At 38.8% G+C, this 24212-nt stretch overlaps 1 protein-coding gene across 1 annotated transcript in view; it reads left to right on the forward strand.

The window, feature by feature from the left end:
• Window positions 1-23254, forward strand: part of MYL10 (myosin light chain 10) — a 38798-nt gene extending 15544 nt beyond the window's left edge. The window contains exons 4-7 of the mRNA XM_072138169.1: window positions 5599-5703; window positions 20155-20233; window positions 20752-20800; window positions 23056-23254. Coding sequence (XP_071994270.1) covers window positions 5599-5703; window positions 20155-20233; window positions 20752-20800; window positions 23056-23154 — 332 coding nt within the window. The 3' untranslated portion in view covers window positions 23155-23254. The remainder of the gene's footprint in view (window positions 1-5598; window positions 5704-20154; window positions 20234-20751; window positions 20801-23055) is intronic.
• The last annotated feature ends 958 nt before the right edge of the window (window positions 23255-24212 follow it).

Consider the following 24212-nt stretch of genomic DNA (forward strand, 5'->3'; position numbering starts at 1 on the left):
TGCTTATAACCATTTGTAGATTACATACACACACACACACACATATATACAGAATATATATAGATGTATACCGTCTATGATATATATTGATACACTGATATATTGGCTGTCTCTGCACCACACTGAATATATGTACGTATGTCTACAAACCATGACAAAGCTTTCATTGCTTTAGTTATTATCATTGATGTTCTATACAATATAGATGATAACAATATAACAATATATGATGATAACAAAGGACTAGCTGATTTCTAGACCATTATATTTTCCCAAGCAATATATATATTCCCAATTCCGAGTTAAATTTTTATCTGAGAGAGTTCACTGCCTTTAATGATCTTTAAATATGTTATGTGCCAGACAATGGTACATTTTCTACTTCATATAGGCTGCATTTAGGCAAATGTATACGTCCGGCGCACTGGAGAGGAGGAGGGTTGACCCCTTCCCTCTCCACAGAAATACACAGCATATGAGCGTTGCACACGAGGAAAGATAGGACATGTGCAGCCCCGTATCACTCCGCGCAGCCACCGCCGTCTATGGGGCACGTATGTACAGCTGCAAGCTCGCGGCCATAAATACATCCGCCATCTTTCTTGTCTCTTAGTGATCTGTCATTTTAGGAAAAAGTAGTTTTTTATATGCAAATTAGTTAATCGGAGCTTAATAATGCATCAGGGCAAGGTTATGCATGCTGTTGTACCTGTTTTTTTCTTTTTTATGCTCTCCAAACCAAACAACACCACCCGTTTTCTCAGGGACTTGAATTCCTTGCAGAAAGAAGCTGTTTATTGAAAAAAACCTGCACACCAGCTCACACTGGAATACCGAGAAGCTAATTTACATAGCAATAAAAATGTTATTTTCTCTAAAATAAAATATCACTGAAAAACAGGAAATTTATATATGAAAGTGTTATAAAGTTCCCTACACAATCCGGGTTTTAACTAATGGGAGAGTTTGGAAGAGGAAGACACCATTTAAAGAGTAATTTCAGAACCTCAACTTAATCTGCAATGTTTAATAGGGATTCCCTACACTAATTCTGGCTTGGAATAATGGCCCAGATTTACTGAGCTGTCTGCGCCAAAATTCTGGCATAGACTGTACATAAATACATGTTCAAACTGGCGTGTTTGTGCTAGTATTGTGCCCGGGCTGCAATATGCACTTTCTAGTAGAGAAAGTGGTGTTCCGGTGCATATTCGCATCAACTGCCACATTTATGTTCATCCATTCATCCATTTTGGGCACATGAAGAGCCACATTCATTCATAAAGGCCAAAATCCAGTCTTCATGAATGTGTGGCCTGCTGCACATTAGTGGGGCAAATTGCATCTGGCCTACTGTTCACAAAATATTGAAAGCATTAGTTTTAGAACCAAATATAACCTTTAAGCTCTCTTCTGTTGGTCATCTTGGATTGGAGCAGACATTGTGCACTACCCATTGTTGAGTTCTCCTTTCTGTAGTCTATATGTAATATACACTTGCCCTGAAGATACCCGCTTCCCCTCCCTTCCCAATACAGCTTCAATGTAATCTGAGACCTCTGTGAGCTTCTGTCTATCTTGTTAGCAAGATGGAATTTATCAGAAATTGTAATCTCTCCAAAGAGGCTTTGGATCAATGTAACATTAACATCACAATCCTCTCCAAAAGTAGCACACAAGCAGATTTTGACAGCCCTTCCCCAATCCCCTCCCATACATCACCCTATATAGTGACATATACATTTTAAAAAAGAGCTGAGCTTAATTCCTAACTCTTAACCATTCTCTGATAAATCCCATTAGATAGTTTTGTGTAAAAGTCATGTAGATACATGCAATGTCTACACAAAGTCTATGGATTATACCTATGTTTTGGCGGCATCTGATTGCAGACAGATTTATGAGGGGACAAATCCAAAATTATATGTAAACATTGGAATTTAAAAATAGGCATCACGCAATGTCATATCAACATGTCATAGAGCACTAAACTGACAATAATTCTATCAAATAAAAAAAGGAAACATTAAGCTAACTTTTTTCATATGGTGCAGTAAAAATAAATTTTTAAAAAAAAATCTATTTTCTTAAGTTTTCACGCAAAACACATTTCATCTTTCATGCACCCTTAGTGCACATTAAACTGTATCCAGGGGATATGGGTGGTAGATAATTATGAGCAACAAATACTACTGTACTGTATATGTTTTAGAAATGGAAAATAGGACAAAAAAAGGACATAAAAAGGAGGTTTTAGCTCGCCTATCACTACCAGTATCCAGCAAAATAAAGATAAAGTCCACTTTAATTCTAAACTAAATCAAAATAAAAAATCTTACATGTTTTGAACTTAATCGAAGAACCACCTATTGGTTTGATATGCGTCAGATTTTTGTAAATGCAGGTGCTTCAATTAATTTATCAGTTATCAATTAATTAACAATAATGGGGATTTTATATTTCCTTTTTGATGCTAGAGTAACCATTTGTTGCCCATTATTATTGTGCGTTAGCGGCAGTGGAATTAGCTCACATTGATTAACTGTTAGATATAGGGGATATGATTTATTATTATACAAATCCCATCCACGTGCTGTGAAAAAAACAGCAGTAACTAATTTCTGCAGCGGGTTTAGAAAATGCAGCATTTTAATAATTGTTGCAGATTCTGGGTGTGGAATTCAACCATGTCCACAGCTAGTCATATTGTAAAGCTGTGGCAGAAACCTGCCATTGTTACTGTGGACTGTCTCATGGCTCCAGGATTCACTAGGCCCCTGGCAACAGAGCCTTAATGGGCCCCTTTGCAGTGAACTCACGTGGCGACATTAAAAATTGAGAAACTAAAACTCCTCCTGTCTCGTGTTCCCTAAAACATTCCCTAGTTTATTACACCAGCCCTGTCATGGTTATTTTATATACAGCCACCTCGCCCCCTATGGATTCATTAAATACAACCCTTCTCACCCCCATGGATTCGTTATGTACAGCCTTATGCGGGCCCCACTACCAGGTCTGGACCCCAGAATTGCCCAGGTATGCCCAGTGATGTCGCCGGCCCTGTGTTTCCCCAGCCTTAGACTATGTTTTCTGCTTCCGGGCACAACCCACTTCATTCCCCCTCTCTTCCTACTTGGCATGGAGGTGGCGTGAGAGGGAAAATAATTGCAATTCTTGGTAGATAACAAAGAATTGTGATTATTTCAGGCTTTGTCCTTAGTGGTGCCATGTGGTATGATAAATTTTATGCAGCTTCCTCGACTGTTAGACACAGTTCACACCTGTGTGCAGGCCATTGTTATTATCTTCTGCCACTAAATGATAATTATAGTCTAGTGAATCTGTTAAAATCTCCATTGCCCATTTCAGCAGACTTTTAATGCCACCACTGGAATGACACCATGGAAGCCTAGCAAACGTGGTGCGAAATGACTCTTACGGAAGTACTTAAAAGTTCATTGAAATCAGGTAAAATACAGGTTTGAACTGGGCCTAAGACACCTAAATGGTCTAAATACAATTAAAAAAAACTGCCATTCATTGTGTACCCCAATATAATTAGTACTTTTTCAGTACATCTCCCCTGTTGTGTATTAAAATACAAGAACAGTCCTAATTTTTTTGCTATTTGATGAAATGGGAGAGCCTGAAATATTTAACGATACACACAAAATACAAGTAACGTGTTTCTTTTATAGCTATATATAATGCATATATTTCCCGGGAACTCGTTCTCATCTGTAATCTGCACTCATTATACAGTCATTAGTTTTCTTCATCTTAATTTATTTTATTACATATTTGGAAACTTTGTAGATATAACACTGTATCCAAAATTGTACCAGCACTCATTAATGTAGATTGTGATGTGTAGTGTGTATTATTCCAAATATTAATTAGTGCAATAGAATTCTGATGTATTATGGATCCCGATATTAGGAGTCAATTTTACATGGAAGAACATGTGCAACTTTACTCATGTGCAAATAAAAGCATCTTTTTGGAAGAAAGTTATAGGACTGTATACTTCCCCATAATAATGACTTGTCTGGATATGAGCAGGGTTTAAGTACCAATCCCTTTACAGATTTTGGCATTGCCAGGAGTTTTTTGTTATTAGTGCGGCAAATGTCATAAAATAATACGGTAATAATGGAAGCCATTGGTATAAACCAGTCATCTTTGCTGAGAAATGTAGAGAAATTTCACCATCCAGCCTGGCATGAAATCAAAGGCTGTGGCCTCTCATCAACATTCACATTCTTTTACAAGAAACAGGTCACTTAGCATTTCAGGTCCAGTGTATAAGTGCTATCTATATTCAGACAAGCACCTATCACCATAACAATAGCATGATAGCATGTTACAGGGCAGGAGGAGCTGAGCCGATTGTACATAGTGTCCTATCTGCAGGCATCATTTTATACAGTAGAAGTAGCTGAGTAGATTGCACATAGTGTTTTAGCTTCTATAAATCAGTGATGGTCAGTATAATATTCCACAGTGTGGGTGGGGACTGTCTAAGACACTTCATGATACCTCTGTGCTATGAGATGCTGTGTACTAACATTGTGATTAGATTATCAGGGTCCAGGGTTTATCTACACTTTCATTTAGCTTCTTTATAGTCTACTAGTATCTGACACATAGAAAAAGATAGATGAGACATATCTGAGTCATGAGATTGATATAAGACAGAATACAACACTCAACTATTCTGCCTTACCTAATCAATAAAACACAGTCAGCATTACTAGGTCACTTCCTCCTCTGAGGTCCAGAGCTTATGATGTTTGTAGAGGATCTGATGCTGTGTCTTTTCCACCCTGCTAGAAGCACGGCTGAACCAGGAAGTGCCTGTGTCTGTAGTGCAGCCTGCCTCCTACCCCTCCCCCTTCTCCTGCAATATAAGATAAGCTAGAGGGAATTGTCCAACCATAGTCAGAAGATTTACGATCGGATCCAGGGACACCAGGATTGTGTACACCAGGACTGATAGAGACAGGTTGGACTTATATCTGTGAAATGCTGTATTTTTGTTAATAACAGTGAATTAGAGAATGTGTTATTTTGTTATCCTGAGTATTTTTTGGTTGTGGAAATCACCATTTAAAGGACACTTACTATTAGGTAAACTGATGGTAGACTCCATATTTGTTGTGTTCTCTTCTTTCTTAAAACATTTTTCTTAAATCCTAGAACGTCCCCATTATTTTGATTTTAGCCAGGTCCCGCCTTTGTATCTGTTGGAAAGCTGGTGACGTAGGCCGCTAGTCTGCAAATGGTGCAGAGATTTTCCTTGCTTGGATGCGAACTCTCAGGTAAAGTTTCGGCATGCATGGGAAAAATTTACAAACTGTCAGCAGTCTGAAAGATACTAAGGCGGGACCTGGCCAAAATAATGGGAGCATGAATAAATTATCAGTGCCTGTGAGTGCCTCCCACTCATTTGCATTTTTTTCCCATCATGCTGCCATTCTAGGAGTAAATAAAAGCGTTTTAAGTATCAGTATATCTGATGGTAGATGTCCTTTAAAAGCAGTCATCTTGTCATAGAGAATTTACTGGAATTTTTATTTTTTTCCCCCTTTCATCCAGGTCGTATCAATGTGAAGAGTGAAGAACTGGATGATATGGTGAAGGAGGCACCAGGACCTATAAACTTTACCGTCTTCCTTACAATGTTTGGTGAAAAACTCAAAGGTACAATAAAAAAAGTCAAAATACAATTTCAAATATTTCAGAGCTGTAAAAGGCATGGATGTTTACCTAGAATTTTTATTATGATACGACCAAATGTTACCCAATTGAGAAAAGTCTGACCATTACTAGTTCTGTTACTTTATATAGGTGAGGATTATTTTACATGAAGCTTCATATAAAACAGAAGGGAACTTCTAAATAGGTTTAAGAGTCAGACCACCATATGTGACAGGAAATGCTATATTGTTAACTTTGAAATATTAAAAAATATATTTTTAATCATTTTAGTAAATGAGTGATTTACAAAGTGGCTTTGGAATATCTGCTACCATAAACATGTATGGGTACAAGAATTTTTCAAAAATTTATAAAATGAAGATACATTCATAAACTTGGTATAGATGTCGACTCCACCATATAGAGATTTTGGAATTCCTTATATGAGGTCTGTACTTATATTTTTAACTCTTTGTTTCATTTCAGCCAATTGGTAAGATCAAATAAGTTCTTTTTTGGCTCATTAATATACCCATCTAGACAGAAAAAACATAAATGTAGATATATTTGCTAATTTATTAATTATACTGAAATATCACATGGTCATAAGTATTCAGACCCTTTGCTCAGTATAGAGTAGAAGCAGTTTTTCAGCTAGTACAGCCATGAGTTTCTCACACCTGGATTTGGGGATCCTTTTCTTGCAGATCCTCTCCAGTTCCCTCAGGTTGGATGGTGAACGTTGGTGAAAGCCATTTTCAAGTCTCTCCAGAGATACTCAATTGGGTTTAGGTCAGGGCTCTGGCCGGGCCAGTCAGGGATGGTCACAGAGTTGTTTTCAAGCCTCTGCTTTGTTATTTAGCTGTGTGCTTAGGGTCATTGTCTTGTTGGAAGGTAAACCTTGGGCCCAGTCTGAGGTCCAGAGCACTCTTGAAGAGGATATCAGGATATCTCTGTACTTCGCATTCATTTTTTCTTCACTTCCAACTAGTCCACCTGTTCCTGCCACCATCATGTTTCACTGTTGGGATTGTATTTGGCAGGTGATGAGCAGTGCCTGGTTTTCTTAGAATTAACACCAAAAAGTTCAATCTTCATCTCATCAGACCAGAGAATCTTATTTCTCATAGTCTGGGAGTTATTCATGGGTTTCTTTGCAAACAGTATGCAGCTTCCATAGGAGCAGAGGCTTATGTCGGCACACACTGCCATAAAGCCCCGACTGGTGGAGGGCTGCAGTGACAGATGACTTTGTGGAACTTTCTCCCTTCTCCCTTCTGCATCTCTGGAGCTCAGTCAGCCATAGTGATCTCGGGGCTCTTCTTTACCTCTCTCACCATACCTCTTCTCTAACAATTGGTTAGTTTGGCCTTGCTACAATTCGGTCTCTGAGCTCCTTGGACAGTTTTCTTAGACCTCATGATTCCCATGTGCTCTGACATGCATTGTGCGGGTGTATATAGACAGATGTGTGCCTTTCCTAATCAAGTATAATCAGTTTAATTAAACACAGCTGGACTCCAATGAAGGAGTAAAATCATCTCCAGGAGGATCAGAAGGAAACGGACAGCATGTGAGTTAAATATGGGTGTCACAGAAAAGGGTCTGAATACTAATGACCATGTGATATTCCAGTTTTCTTTTTTAAAAATTTGCAAAAATATCTGAATTAATATCTACATTCATGAGCTAAAAAAGAACATTTTGTAATGAAACAAAGAGTAAAAAATTTAACGGAGACCGAATACCCACTGTATATGTCTATGCAGTCTTGACAGTAAAGCTAAGACAGGTGTTTTTGGTGCAATCCAGCTTTGTTTGTCAATTCTGCATTAAATGTAAGAAGCTTTTTGTGTAATCTTCTTACCCGATTTAGCACAGATCATTAGCTGGCCACAAAATTGGCCGTGATTTCTTTAAAACAGAAAGAAGAGATGTAATTTAGAAACAGATCATACATCTAATTATAATATGCATATTGTTTAATGCTTCTTACAGTCTACATGCTAATAAAACTGTCCATAGAAAATACTGAAAAATAAGTGACAGCCATAATATCACATGCAGAGTCCTTCTACAATAAAGGACTATAAAACTCTGTCAACCATGATTAAAGAATTATCCCAGGTTATTGTCAGTGAGAATATAATGAAGAGAACTCTGGACATTTTATTGAAGGTGGTGCACCTTACTAATGCTAAATCGATCTCATCTCCAGTGCGGAGTGCAAAGTCTTCTTCAATGGGTCAAGCTTTGACAAATGAGTTACTTATATTAACTTTGAGGCTGTGCCAGATTGCTAACTAATCCCCCGATCCACCCATTTTTATTCTTACCCTAGAAACTCTTAGTTGCTGTAGGTTCCTCCAACTATGACACTTCCTGGTTCATACCACCTCAAAGCTTCCAAAATGCCCCAAATTCTGTGACCTTTTCTAATCTGCCCAAAACATTACTCTCACACCAGAGCATTGAATTTGCCTATTTTGGTTGGCATTTTGGTCTACAGACTGGTAGTATCTTGCATGACCTCTTTGAATTTCTGTAGTTTTTAGGAACAGTTGTTGCATATTAACTCTTATTTCTTGGATTTACCTATCCCTTGCTCCCCAGTTTTCCCCTGCACTATCTTAGTGTCTATCTCTGTATTTTCACACAGTAGATCTATACTCTGGCATATGATTAATTCTTCCTGAGTATGTACCAAAATTGTGGTATCAGATTGAGTCCCAACCCTGTGCCCATGGTTTTCTAACTTCAGAGAGATCGCACACACAGAGGAAATCATCACTAGTTTTAAACCTCACTTGGCACTTTTTTTAATTATTTTCTCACGTTCTCTTTGATATCCTTTGCAGTTTTTATGCCCCTCTTTCCCTTCCTTCAGCCCTTACATTTTTCACTCTTTCCCTCCCCCTTTCTTTCCTTTCTTCTTTTCTCTCCCTTCTTTTCCTCCTTTCCTCCTTCTTTCCCTTCCTTTCCATCTTTATTCCCTCCATACTTTTTCCCTTTCCTTTCTTCTTTAATTTTTTTCATTCTTTCCCTTCCTTTGCTTTCTCTCTTTATTCCATCCATCCTTTTCTCATATCCTTCCTTAATTCTGTACATTCCATTCCTTTTCTTTCTTCATTCCCTCCATCCTTATTTAATTATTTCCTTTCTTATTCTCCTTTACTTTTTACTTTCTCTCTCTAGTCCTTTGCTATGGCACTTTCCCGTTCTTTTCTCCATACATTTCCTCTGTCCTTTCGTCCCTGAAGGGTAAGTTAACATGGCAGTATTTCCATCCTTCCGATGCAGGTTCTAAAGTGCCATATATACAAAGTGACATCTGTCGGATTCTTCCTATAATTTAGGTCATATCACTTGTTTTTTCCACAAGTAGACAACGCCGCTCATAGGGAAAAAGTCTTTGCGACCTCCACTTAATTCCAATGGGAGAGGGATCTTCCCACAGATCCTCTGATGAAATATCCATTGCAAAATCCACTGTGTGAAGTGGCCCTATAAAATATTTGACCTTGCCCAAATTTTTTATTTCAAACATGTCACTAAAAGTATTTGCAAATTTTTGCTTTTTCTATTGCCACAACAATTCTATAAATTTTTGGCTTGTGTTCAGCTTGATATGTTTGTTTTACGACCTGGTCACTGTCTTTTTATTATTTCTGCTGTCTTAAAAGTTGTTGTAAAAAAACTATGTCTGATTAGTTGCCTTTGGCAAAGCAGATGCTTTTCCTCTGGGTTTTAAACATAACCATAGTATCTCTTGTGAAGGTCATTATGGTGCCACAGAGATCATTGCCTCTGGGGTACCAGGAGAATGACCTCTATTATAATCTTTCATTGTCCATCACCTATTTTGGACTGGACTGTCATTTTCATCTTATTGTTCCCTATAATCTGTGTAGGAAGGAATTTCCAATCACCAGATTAGAAGAACAAAACAAATGTCTTAACAGGTCAGAAGAACAAAAGCAAATAACTGAACTGGTCAACGTTCCAACACAGGGGTTTGCCTAAAAAAATATAGTGAAAGGATTTTGGGCCCTGGGAATCTTCTAAACATGTGAAAAAACCATTGCAGCTTTGTCTGCATAGACTCTAGTAAACATTAATGAGTTTGAGTTTTTGTATGTGAAAGACTAGAGGAAAACAGCAAGAAGATGTAAGGTCATCCAGCATTTGGAATCAGTTTAGGACACCTATATGCTCAAGCAGTTACAATAGTTTATAACACAATGCCTACATCAATACAGTTAGATTATGGTCATGTAAATAAGGTTAGCATGTGTTGGAATTCCAAATATTTTCACTCAATTGTAGGGCCATAGTAGAATTTAGAACAGTACTCAAAGGATACTACATTCTTTTTATCACCCATGTTCACATTCTCTTATTTGCATCACTAACTGTCTTCTCATTTAGGAAAATAGAGAGAAAGTAGGCGCAAGCGCCAGCTGTGTGAGAGTGTTTCTAGATGTGCGAGTTAGATAATAGTAACATTATTCTCACCTTTTATGGTAAAGCACAACTGAAGATGTCCCTTAAAGCATTGTCAGTGGTGACCACTGCTTATCTGGAGGCACTCCGAAGGTTTATGCTGGCGCTAGTCTACAAAAATGGAGATGTTTGTACTTTCTGATCCCCTTAATTTATTAAAAAAAAACTTATGTAAAACATGTTTTAAACCTTCACAGAGCTCTTCTTCAGTCATTTACTTGACATGCGTTTTATATAAGCTTTTTCTAATAAATAAAGGAGTTTAGAAAGTACAAACATCTCCATTTTCTAAGAAGGAGGAAATACACACATATCCTGTCTACTCATTTAGTCATTCGGAAATAATTCTACTATTAGTGAATACCATATTATATCCCACATTTCCAAAAGCTTGGGTCAGGGTTCAGTTACACAAAGTATCTATTCTGGTCTCTAATAGTGTTGTCACAGTCACAATGATTCATAGCAAATAATCTAACAATCAATAGAGGTTTTTTTCAGTTGGGAAAATATATAAATGGGAAATAGAATGAGCCGAGGTACCTAATATTTCCACAAAAACTGGGAAAACGTATTGACTAGAGTATAAGCCTCGGGTGGGAAATGCAGCCACTACTCTATAATAAAATGTCCAGTAGTTTACACTCATTAATAAAATGTAGAGTTCCCCCATTAGTGTAATGTCCAAAGCAACAGTGTGAGGAGACTTACTCTACAAGCTACAGACATATAAGGTCTTTATCCAGGGAAGGAGGCAGAGCTGACAGTGTATGTTATTGCTAAGTTAGCAGAGCTGAGTCATTGTGTGTTATATGCATCTCATGGATCTCACCATCTCTCATCTCTGATCTGTCTCATCTCTCTTTCTATGTGTAAGATACTAATGAATGTTCAGAAGCTAAAAAAAAGTGTATATAAACCTGTACCCTGATAATGTAAGCACATTGTCACCACACACAGAATCTCCCAGCACTAGAGGGAGCATAGGGTGTATGCTTAGAGACTCCTCACCCACACTCTGGAATTTTAACGCCAGCCTAGGGAGTTATAGTAGCTAAAACAGCAATAAAACCCAATAAAGTTGTAAAGTAAGGGGTTGAAAATTATCTTAATTATCTTTATTGTGTAAACATCACTAGGGGATTGAAATTTGAGACTTTTCTTTCATGGGCAAACCCCTTTAAGGGGATTATCCCCAGTTAGTTGTGTGTCAGCATGAGGCCTTTTGCTCAGTGCCTGCACACTAGCTATAGCCAGGTTACAGTGCCTTTCTATGTCGGGTAGGACCTGTAGTCGAACTTCCACCAGTGCAGCTGCTTGTTGGATATATCAGGCAGCTGGAGCCTCTAGATATATCCAGCATGATGCGAGGGGGAACATATGATGCACCAGTGTGTGATAAATCCTCTGGCCCTTTGTTTCTAACTTGCTTTTATTGGTCTCCTCATCAATGGGAAGAAATTGGGCCACATTTATCTGTTTTTAGGTGCACCTTTAACATACAGCGTGCAGCACAATTATGTTGAGTGAATGTATTAAATGTGTCACAAATTCAGTCTAAGTACTAACACGCCCCTTTAGGTGTACATTTTTTCTTCATTTTCAGCACAGTGCAGCCACGACTCAAAACTGGCGTAAACACTTCTTAACCCCTTAGTGACACAGCCTGAAAAGACTCTAGTGACCAGACATTTTTACCAGATTTTTATAAGCAGGTTTAAGGGCCATAACTTTTTTTTGCGCGCTACCTTAAAATTTTTTGCTGTGTTTTTCTTGGGACACATAGAAAAAAGGTTATAAAAGTTTAAACATTTATTTTTATTTGGGGTTAAAAGTGGAAAAGATAATTTTAAAAAAAATGTATAGTACTTTTTTTTTTTATTTTAAAATTAACTCAAAGTGAACATTATTAATGAATTCCTTATTTTGTTTTGGTCATTTTGATATATAAAATGTATAGTCTCAGGCAAATGGGACGACCATGGCGATGCTTTTTGTAGTGTAGCGGGGGATTTTTTTTATTATATAGTGAAATGTCATTGCATTTTTATTAATATTATTTAATATTTTGTGTGTATGTTTTTACTTTATATGCCCCCCCCCCATGAATTCATAAAAGACATTTTACTTTATTTTTTTTCTTTTACAAGTTTTCCCCTGCAAATGAGGCGTCTATAAGAGCCTCAGTTACAGAGGGAAACCACCACCTGTTACTGGCGGTGCTCATCAGAGGTGGACTGGGTCTAATTAGACCCAGCAGCTCAGGTTAACCTCTTTAGACCGAGCGGTTACGTGACCCCTGAGTCTATAGAGCCGACGGTCACGTGACTGCCGAGTATATTGAGCCGACAGCAGCGCCGGCTCCACTACTCTATGCATCACGGTACTTCCGTGCGATGCTGTGAGGAGTGGAGAAGAGAGAAGTGTTAATGAATCGCATCTCCCTGGGGTTCTCGGGTGTCTCTGACACCCAGAGACCGTGTCCTGCTCCCACAACTAGTGTGGGAGCTGTAGAAAAGTGCAACAATGTCTAAAGACGTCTGCAGTCCCAGACAAGTTAAACACATGTCCAAGTTCCAAAAACATTCTTTCTAATGCAAAGTCAGATAGAAAATTGGCACAACCAGTTTTAATAGATCGATCTGAGCCACAAAGAACTTACAAAGAGCAGAAGCCAATAATAAGGGCTCAACATAAAACTAAAACAACATTACGCAAATGAGATACAGGAGAAGGGGTAGGGATGAAGTCCATTTAGTGAATATAGCACAGAAAAATATAGCAACCAGCTGTGACTCTAGACTTCGTCCACCCCCCCCCCCCGTTTGAATTATTTTACGTCTCTTATGAGAATCCAAATGTTACATTTTTATTGGTCTTTTATGTAAATTTTTGATCAAATGTGGTTTCATTTTGGATTCAACTTTTTTAACCTTAACAATTTCTGCCACAGCTTGGAATAAACTGAATAAAAAAGTGTCTGTAACTACACAAAAAATATAGTTTTTAAGAACTGTAGCTACATTTTTGTAGATTAAATTCTATTTCACTTATCCAATTTTGGAGTTCTTCTTTCTGCTTATTAGCTGTCTTTTTGACAATTTTCCTTTTAGTAATACAACGTTTTATTTTTACAACAATTTAAGTGCAGATTATGCGCAGCAGATGATGAACTACGGTAATGATAGAAGTTATCCCACTTGTTCATATCTAAAAGTCTATTTCCGTAATATTAACTGCTTGATGTTTTCTATTGAGTGCGAGGAAAATGCATTTGCAGCTTTTGAAGCAAATAACTTTGATACACATGAAAAGGAGCACTTTATTTACCAACTAATCAATAAAGGATGAGTTATATATGACATTGTTTCAGACAAAGCCTGGAGAAATAGTGAGAGACAAATGTAGAACACTGCATGAAATGGTGGGAACCTGAGCTTTGTGAAATGCCTCATGTTTGCCACCGGCATTATGATTGACAATAGGGAACTGAGCGTAAAGAGATATTGATTGAAAGGGAAAGACGCTCAGTGATCCCTGGAAGGCACACAGCACACAATCTTCAAACTACAATAATGCATCTTTCTGCCCTTAAGTATATTTCAGGAGATTTTTATTTCCTTTATCGACAGTCTGCTCAAGTGAAACTTAAGTGATGCACTTGGATATTGAACAAGTAAATCCCTAAGAAAATGCATTTGCTTTATCGACTTCAACCAAAGAGCTGAATGTATATGTAACATATAATACAGCAGATAAAGTGATCTGTAGAAGAATATTAATTGTTACCATGAAAGTAGAGCACATAGGGGTGGGGGTGAAGGAGGGTCTGCGGAAATTGTGTATTGTAAATATTTTTATGCCCGTTGTCCTATTTGTGCATTACTTTTACCTGGATAAAGTTCACATCTTAAGATTCTTAAACATAGCAAAACATAAAGATTTCCTATTGTGGCCAGACAGTCATCTGTGAGATCATTCATACACACAATTTTACCAACATCATGCAAGACTAAACTAGCGGGGGCATAACTAGGCATAACATAGCAGACTTCTGAATGGACCCTCTACTCCCTCAGAAAATATGTACATCCTCTATTCTTTAGTTTGTCAGGTCAGATGTTTGGGCCCCCTGACACTGCGGGCCCTATAGTAGCTGCTATGACTGCTGTAGTTATGTCTATGTAAAGTAGACAACCATAAAGTCAGATATATATCCTGGTTCTTGAGCAAAGCTGCAAACAATGGCCCACATTTACTAAAAACAGTGTAATCTGCACTATATGCAGTTTGCCTGAGTAGTGTGTTGAGTTTTTTGGTGCACCTTGAACATGGGGCGTGCGCAGGGGCGTAACTACAGCGGTCACAGCCATAGCAGCAGCTATGGGGCTCGCAGTGTCAGGGGGCCCCGTCATCTGACCTGACACAATAATGAATGGAAGATGTTTACCATTATATCTTTATTGTACTGCACATGTCCAGCATAATATGTATATAACATATACTGTGATGTGTATATGGTTTCTGTATACACTGTATGTGAGTATGTTGCATATGGCACTGTATGAATGTGTATATGCACATGAGTGTATTTGTATGTGTGAGTATACTAATATGTATATTTTTTAAGTGGGAAGGGGGGCCCCATGCAGTAGCCTGCTAGGGGGCCCTATCTCTCCTAGTTACGCCACTGGGCGACACACTTCTGTCGGACTTTACACGTTAAATGTGGTGCATCAGATATTGTGCAGCCGCCACACAAATGTGTGGGGTGCGACAAAAATGTGTTGCAGGCACTTCTTAAATACATGTGCAAGCAGTTTGCACTGAAAAGAATATCAAACGTCCGCCAGAAAACTGGTACAAGGACCTTAGTAAATTTGCCCATTGAATTTGGTTGAGCATGTTGGGTACATGTAATTTCTTCGGAGCACAGCTAAGTCATTGTCAATTCTACCAAGTCTACCATCAGCCATCGAGGATAATTGTCTGCACTAATTTTTTGGCCAAAATCGGACATTTTGCCTTACTTGTATCTCATCTCATATCCCCTTTCATATTCTACTACTAAAACAGAATTTTTTATAATTATTTGATCACAGGAATATCTTTAAGAGAACACTCAAGATTAAAGGGAATCTGTCAGCAGTTTTGATTATGTAGGAAATGTTAGGTAGCAGTTTTGTGGAGCCCTGTCTTAATCAAACCTTTGTGTAATCAGTTAGTAGCAGCAAGACTGTGAAAAGTGAAGTTATATTTCAGCTTTGCAGCTCTCTGTCCTTCGCTGCTCCACAGCCCTGCCCTCTGCTAGGTGTAGGAGCTGTTAGGACTTTGGTTGGATACCTAAAGCAGTCACTTAGAGCAGAGGAGATGGGCTTTGTACAGGTCATTGCAAAGAGCAGAAAACTCTTCAGGTTGAAAGACCTGCCAAGAGCACTTGCAAGAGCTGAATATCTGGATTAAATGTACACTTTTCACTGTCCTGATGCATGGAAATTCACATTTCTGGGAATTAACTTCTAAAATTAGCATTTAGGGGTCTTGTACTAGGTTTCAGAGCTAAGGAGTGAATGATGAGCCTATTCATGCTAGCTATACTAGGACACATGCACAGGCGGATTTACAGTGATGTACTAACTAACAGATAACTCAAACATTATTAATCCTCTAGCTGGAGGGCTCACAAATTTGAATGTTCCACAAGCTAGTACCATGCTTCTGGGGTCATTGTAAAGATGAGAATCTCATCTTTCTAATCGTACCATTTATCGAAAAATACAAGCAGTGCTGCAATTCACAAAGATCGTGTGCCCGATTTCATGCATTTGTCCCCTCCTGCTCAGATCCGTTCACCATTTTCTTCTCAGTGTATGTAAGTGCATTGGTTGTGACAAAATTTGAATATTAAATGCCGTGCTCAGTCTGAATCAGTCGGATCGTCCAACGGCACGCCTCCCGATTTCTGTCGCATGAAAGCCGGCACCGCTGTGCCAAAATCCGATCGCACGCAACACAATCCCCTTCTAACAAGCTGTCACAGTGGCGCAAATCCGGAAAAATTCTGACAAAAGTGCAATCCACAGACCCTCAGTAAATAAGCCCCTATGTCCTTAACGGCTCATATTGCCTGGCCTACAGATCTATGCATTTTTGAAGCTGAGATTCTAATTTTTCCTCTCCAGCCTCTCAGGTGTGACCCATATCAGTCAAAGGTGATTTTTCAGCTCATTTGCAAATGATTTTGGTGGCAATCTTTAACATAAAAAAGGTAATACTAATATATATATATATAATATCCTACCTAAATTTTCAAGAAATCAAAAAAGAATTAAGGAGGCCACTACTCAGAACCCTCCTTGGTCAATCACATATGCCTCTGATCCCTTCTCTCCAAGCCATGTTTCCCTTGGGTGCTGCTAAGGCTCACTCATATCAAGACCAAGTTTGTCCATGATGCAATTTTTCAATATTTTACTATTCAGTTTTCAATGTGTGGCTTAAATTAAGTTCTATGAGTAGTAGGGGATGCCTGATTCAGGAATGCTCCAGATGGAAGCCATATCAGTGAGTTCACCTATAGCCCTCAGCCAAACTGAGAAGTTAAAGATAAATCATTTAACACTTTCATGTCACTATGCTGAAATAACCTTGGGCTTAATTTTTCAACATAAAAATATTTTAGGTAATATTTCTTTACAAAACAGTATAATAAAATAATACTACAACCAATACATAATTAATTTTACACGTCTATATCTGACCCTTTTGGTGAAAATTTACTTAACTGTATCCAAATAAAAAATTTGTGTATGTAGGATCACAATTATCCGAGTCAACCATTAGGATCTATGCACATAGCATTTCCGCAGGTAGAGGGGGATTTATCATGCTCCAGCAGTTCCCATCGCCCCCCACACACCACACTAGATATACCAAGAGGCTCTGGTCACAGTACATCCACCACCCGATTGAGTCAACTCTACACCATGCCCTGCCTTGTAATCGGCACCAAGAACTTAGCCTACTTGCCGTGGATGTGGTATAAGGGAGAAATTCCTGGCCATGCACCAAATCCACTTGTAAAGTCAGGCCCGCATTAATAAAATGGCACAATGACTGATTTTGAATGATAAACATGGTGCATTGTAAATTGTATATTCTAAGTTTATTCCACCTGTTGGTTGGCCACTCTGGAGCAGAACTTTATTCCAGAAATTTGGCACAAGTTTTCACTTAAAACCATCCTTTTTTCATGAAAGCACACTTATGTTTTGAACAAGTTATAAAATCATGGTCTAAAACAGGGGTGCGCTACCTTTTTTGGACTGAGAAGCACATAGTAATACTTTTTAACTTCAAGGGGCCATACTTATATCTACCGAGCGAGAACCTCTAACTACAATAATAAAGCCCTAAATACCACACCAGCAGCCACCTCTGTACTCTTTTGCGGCACGTGGACCACTTTTTTCCTCTAAAGTTGGGGTTGTAACTTCTTAGTAGTTCTGTTATGTGGCTCGCTGGCTGCGCTGATCATTAAAGGAGTGCCCCTCCACAGATTACGAGAAGAGGGGTCCAGTGTACCTCAAATGAACAGAGTAGCCAGTCACACATGCCACTGCTGCTCTATTCATCTCTATGGTGCTGACAGACAGCCCAGCTCCGTTTTCTGCTATATCCATCAGTCCTATAGACAATGTATGGAGCGGCATTCTTTTGGGGTGAAACTGGGGTATAGTGGACCCCCATTCTCATGATCCTTTGTAGTCCCACCACTGGGCTCCCCACCGATCAACAAGTTATCTCCTTTACTGTGGATAGGGAATAACTTCTTGTGACTGGAAAACCCCTTTAAGACTGATGCACAAAGTCCTCATGCATCAGACCCTGTTGTGTTGGTAGCTGAAGGTCATAAGCAGATGACGTTGTACACATAAAGAAATATTCCGATGTACAGGCTTTTTTGGATGAATGAAAATGGTATAGTAACTATAAAAGAATTTTGCTTTATTTTATATGTCATTATTTCTGTCTTCCTGGTGGGTGAATGCATTTTTGATCTTTATGTATTTTCATGACTGCATCACTATATTGTACAAAGTAGAGCTTTATGACTGTGAATTTTCAATTACCATTTTTAATTAATGATCCTCACATCAAGAAGATCCGTTACCTACTGATAGCACAGTGGATGCATGTGGTGTTATGTGATATCACAAGTCGTTTGCGAAAATTATGATACCTGCTTCTTGTATAGATTCTACGACGGCAGAATAGGAAGTCAACAATTCTACAGAAAAGCAATAGAAATATGGCAATTTAAAAAAAAAAAGGTTATTATTTAAACTACAGCTACCCCTATATTACCAGTGCGGGAGAATACAATTGATAGTTATACAATATATATCTTCTATTTACCCTTGTTGATCTAAGCCAGTGATGGTGAACCTTTAAGAGACCGAGCGCACAAAATACAACCTGAACCCACTTTTATTGCCAATGTGGAAATTTAAGTGGTTGTTTATACCCTGCTCTGCCACACTTTTCTACTGTATTGGCTTCCGAGGCCACCAATACAGTTGAAAGAATGTGGAAATTTGGACATAGTTTCTCCCTGAAATGAAAGAATGGTGGTGCCCAAAGTTCCAACGGTAACTTGAAATAGGCAGTACCGGATGTACCACTTTAAAATAAAGCTGAGCGTGACACATCCTGGGCTGCCTGAGATTTCAGGAGGAGGTCTTGAGTTCTGCCTGGCATACTCTTGGCTGGAGTAACGGCTTGGGTGCCCATAGAGATAGCTCTGAGTCCCAGACGCGAAAACAAACTCCAGCATATGATAAATAACCCCTGTCGCTCTATTAAAAGGAGCTCCTTCACCCAATTTTACCCAATTAAACTACCAGCCCCCTCAGTTCGGGTATGAAACATCCTTTCTAGAAATCCCTCTTTTATGTGACAACTTGCATGATAACCTAAAGATCATGTGAAAATGTGAAAAAGGCTGAAGGGGAAGAATCGCTCCTTCAGTCCAGTTGTACCTAGAAGCAGGCTTTTAAAGATAAGAATCTCATCTTTAAGATCACATCAGGCATGTGCTTCTGTGATCTATAGAACTGGAGATAAAGGTATGAATTGTGCTATTCATGTATGAATAAAAAATGTAAACATCCTGATGACGTCAGCACCAATTACGAGCATTAACGGTGGGGGGGATGAGCTAAACGAAGCCCGAACTTTTTGGTTCGAGTCCGCTCGGTACTACTTATTTATGCTTCTATAGTTATGAATAGCATCTTTGTCTGTAAGCATTTTGTATGTGAAATCTGTGATACCTCTTGGTACAAATGATGAGGTTTATCTAGGGTTTATTATTGCGTTAGAGCCTTGTAATAAAGACAAGCCATCCTTCCATGTTATTTTCTTCTTTTTCATGCAAGGCCAACAGAATGATGTTTCTTTGGTGCTGTATTATTTTATATTGTTACTTTATAGTTACATGACAGGTAATTGTTTCTGTATACTATACATTTCTAACAATAGAAATCTTAAGAAACCATTAACTCTACGACCCCCTTTTACACATGTATCAATGTCCGGCAAGCAAAATGTAATAACGATATTGCCCTCCAGGTAACAAACAGAACGGCTGGAAATATTGAGTGAGACATCAATGTTGGTGCTGTCTAATAAGTTCATTTCACTCAACACCATTTGACAGCTTTTCCCCAGGCTCTGTCACTCTTTCAGTAATTTAAAGTTTGGAAGGTGCTAAAGTAGTTTCTGGTTATGGGCTCTTTAGGCTTGAGCAAAGCGGATAGAAGAGCATTACGTTAGGGATAACTCATTTCTTAAGACATCTGGGAAGAGTGATAGATATGGAACTGACTAGCTCCACATTAAAATGATGAAAAGTGAAGACAGATGTTTTATGAATTATGTCTATTTCAGGCACAGACCCAGAAGAAACCATCTTAAATGCTTTCAAGATTTTTGATCCTGACAGTAAAGGTCATATAAAAGCAGATTAGTAAGTATTCAACTTTTACTAGTACTACATTGTGTAGATGGATGTATTACCTATCCAGTCGCTGGGAACACAATATAGTGACATACAATCCATATGGTTGTCATCAGAAGACAATGCAAGGTAGCAAACCCCTAGTTAATGCTAGTAACGCAAGATCGGCATGGCAGGTGGGATGAATATTTCTCAAACTGACCCAGCCAATGACATTAGAGTGGTTGGGATTGAAAAACATGGCTGATTTCTTCCAAAACCCACTCTATGGGCAGTGTGTGGTATTGTAACAATGTTCCATGCAATACCAGCATAAACCAGGTTCACGTGTGGTGCTGTTTATAGAAGAAGCATCAATTTTCTCCTCCTGGACAAACCCTTTAACATCACATCGATGGTGCTTTCGCCTTAACAAGCAAGGAATTGGATGCTAAATATAAATGTCTTCTATTCAGGGGCTTTATAATTTTTTTGACTATTCACACTTTTATGTTATGGTGTTTTTATGTTTCCTTCTTTTTTTCTAGTATCAGGGAAATGCTCACAACTCAAGCGGATAGATTCAGCCAGGAAGAGGTAGGATTCTTCTTTTGTTTTATTTTCTGAGGTACTTTAGGTGACTAGATATAATGATGTCACGGATCTTCTTTTATACAAATTCCTGTTTTATTCAAAACACTTTTAGAATAAAAACAATTTATAATATTACATTTTAAAGGCTATCACCCAAACAACCACCCACTTTCGGGATTACTTTGAGAACAGATTGGCACATAATTTGTCCAGCTATATTTTACATCAATAACCCAAAATAACAGTTTGTGCCAAGTCAAAAGTCATTGTGCTGAATGAGTTATGCTCTGATCATTTTGGCAAGACCAAATTGCTAATGGCCTATTCTTGGAATAATCCACAAACATCAGATTGGTGGAAGTCCAACTCTTTTACACCCCTGCCATTTATGTGTTTGAAGCCATGTTCTTTGTTGTTTACAACATTTTACTCTTTAATACCAGTTGTGTTTGGCCCCATTCCAGTTGTATTTAATCGGCTCTGTAGGAATTGGTATGATAGAGGCACCCTTTACAGATCCTTACAAATTGTGAGGGAAGACACATACTCGGTGCTTTCACCCCGCTACCTAGGGGTCAGTAGATATATAAGCACCAAAGAATAGTGGTAGCATGGCACTGTGATATGTAGGGGAATAGAGTGTACAATTTATCTTGATCAATTTATTTGGAAATTAGTAAAATGTGATTTTTCATGCAACTTTTATACCAAAAATTGTTCACTTTATTTCCTACATATCACAGTGCCATGTTGTCATTATTGTTGTTTCATAGGCTTTCCCCATGTCCCAGGGAGCAGGCGCACCCGTGCCCCTCTCCGCTCACCAGGACCCCTCCCAGTTGTCTGTCTCACCTTTCCACATTCCAGCGATGGCTCTAATGGCCCGGCGTGTGCTCGAGCTGGCTTTCTGAAGATTTAAAGGGCCTGTGTGCCGATAATTGGCGCTGGCCGGCTGCCTATTCTGTTAAATGTCCGGCCCCTTCCTGTGTCCCCTGCCAGATCTTTGTGCTTTTATGATTCAGAGAAAGCTGTGTTACATGCCCTGTGCGCTAGTCTTGATTTCCCGTTGTGACCTTGGTTCTGTTCCTGACCTCGCTTCTCTGCTGCCAAACCCTGACCTTCTGCTTTGCCTTTGACGTTGATCCTTTGCTGCCTGTCTTGACCTCCTGCATTTCCCCGACCACGGTTCTGCCTGATGACTCTGTATGTATGTGTGTGCATATGTGATGCATGGGTGTGTATGGTACTGTATGTATGTGTGTGCATACGTGATGCATGGGTGTATATGGTACTGTATGTATGTGTGTGCATACGTGATGCATGGGTGTATATGGTACTGTATGAATGTGTGTGCATATGTGATGCATGGGTTTATATGGTCCTGTATGTATGTGTGTGCATACATGATGCATGGGTGTATATAGTACTGTATGCATGTGTGTGCATACGTGATGCATTGGTGTATATGGTGGAAGTGAGTGAGAAGTCTGATATGGAGCCCTCTCTCTCCTAATTACTCCCCTGTGTAGTGACCAGTTACCATGCCACAAAGCACGGGGGACAGGGTATCCGAAACTGGATATACGCCTTAGACCTATCAATTCTGGAAAAGTCTTAGAATTGAGACATACACCTTCATGATATTTCATATACTGCAGTATTAATGTGTGAGGTGAAAAAACCTTATATGGAATTTAGGGAAATACTGATTCGTTTGTATCCAGTTTTTGTAATATTCTAGCTTCCTAGCCATAGCTACACTTTGCTTCTGCCAGGGCAAAGGTTTGGTTTGCTGCTTTATTGATATGTCAAAATGCTCCAGCCAAGGCAGGTTGGCTCTGGCATCTGTGTCTGGCACCTGGCACTGGAGGCAGAAGTCTTGCCAGCATTCAAAACCCCTGACACAAGCAGGCCAGACAGATTTTGGAGTAAATGTACAGAAACGCACCACATACGGTACTTACTAACAACCACGATTTAGTGTTCTCGTGCTTTGATGAAGATGCAGGATGCTCATGACGAGGATTCCAATTCTTTTAGCGAGGAAGACAGTAAACTTTGATTGCTTGGACAATAAAACTGGTGCCAGAGAGATATTTCTTTGAACAATGGAACACAAACAATATTTGCCAGCATCACACATGTGCCCCACATTGTAATGGATTGCACAATAGAAATTGCTGAAATCACGGAAAACAGATATAACTAAGATTTTACAAAGAGTTTCATTGTAACCTTATTTCACATTTATCTTCTAGATCAGCCAGATGTTTCACGCTTTCCCACCAGACGTTGCTGGTAACCTGGATTACAAAAATCTATGTTATGTTATTACCCATGGTGAGGAGAAAGACTAAGAGTAACGAGGGGATCTGCGACGACATGTCAACATTTCAGCTGGAATTATAGTGATGATCAGTAGTTGTCTGAATAATAAAATAGAGATGTTCACATCCACTGTGTCATTGTATCTACTATGTGCACATTATAACCAATGTACAATGCATTTGTCTTCTTCCATAAAGAATTACCGTCTCCTGACCGGTGCGCTCTGACGTCTATGGCTCCAGATGTGGCGAGTTATAGCTGCCTTCATTTACTTTATGGCCATGGAAATACTTCCTGGATTAGCTAGGTAAATAAAGGGTGTATTTTTGTACACGTTGGGCCATTTTTGGCTCTCTGAGAATAGGGTAATTAGTTTTAACATTGCTGGAGTTAAAATCCATGTATTCAAATTTCATCTATTGCTTACCGGCCAAGTGCTCCAATGGAGCTCTGTTAGGTTGTAAGGAGTCAAATAGAGGCATTCTCAACAACTATATTCATCTACTGCCAGATGCCATGTGGTCAAAAAAGCCAGATTTATGGCAGTTAATATTAATAATTGGATTCAGGAATAAAATGTATATTATTTTTGCTGCTGTACATGGTTATTCCCTATAGAATATAAGTGTGGGCATTCTACGAGGACTACAATTGGGTTCTTGTTATTGATGGTTTGCATGAGTTTCCTATAGTCACCCCAATTTTCCTTGACATACTAGTAGGGTGCTATATTTATTTTGGGAATTAAGTTGTGCCCCCCTATTGGTGTCAGGGACTAATGTGTTTATTGACAATCATTGTATGTTGCAGCTATTTATGCAATGTAAATAACAATAATATTTGAGTTTAACATTAAATAGGCCATCTTGTATACCAGGTACACGATCATAAGCCAGACGGTATTTGTTAGAGCATCTTGGCCTAAGTTATTTTGGTTTTCCCTTTTAAGCTTTTTAACCCCTTAATGGCACAATATACTGTTTCTTTAAAGTGTCATTTAAATATTATAGGGAGGATTCACAAATTGAGATCTCTCCACATAGAGAAGGTGTCTGCTGTATTATACAACAGACATTCACCACGCACA

Source organism: Engystomops pustulosus, chromosome 2 (genome assembly GCF_040894005.1).
Source record: "Engystomops pustulosus chromosome 2, aEngPut4.maternal, whole genome shotgun sequence".
In the NCBI taxonomy this organism is placed as follows: Eukaryota; Metazoa; Chordata; class Amphibia; order Anura; family Leptodactylidae; genus Engystomops; species Engystomops pustulosus.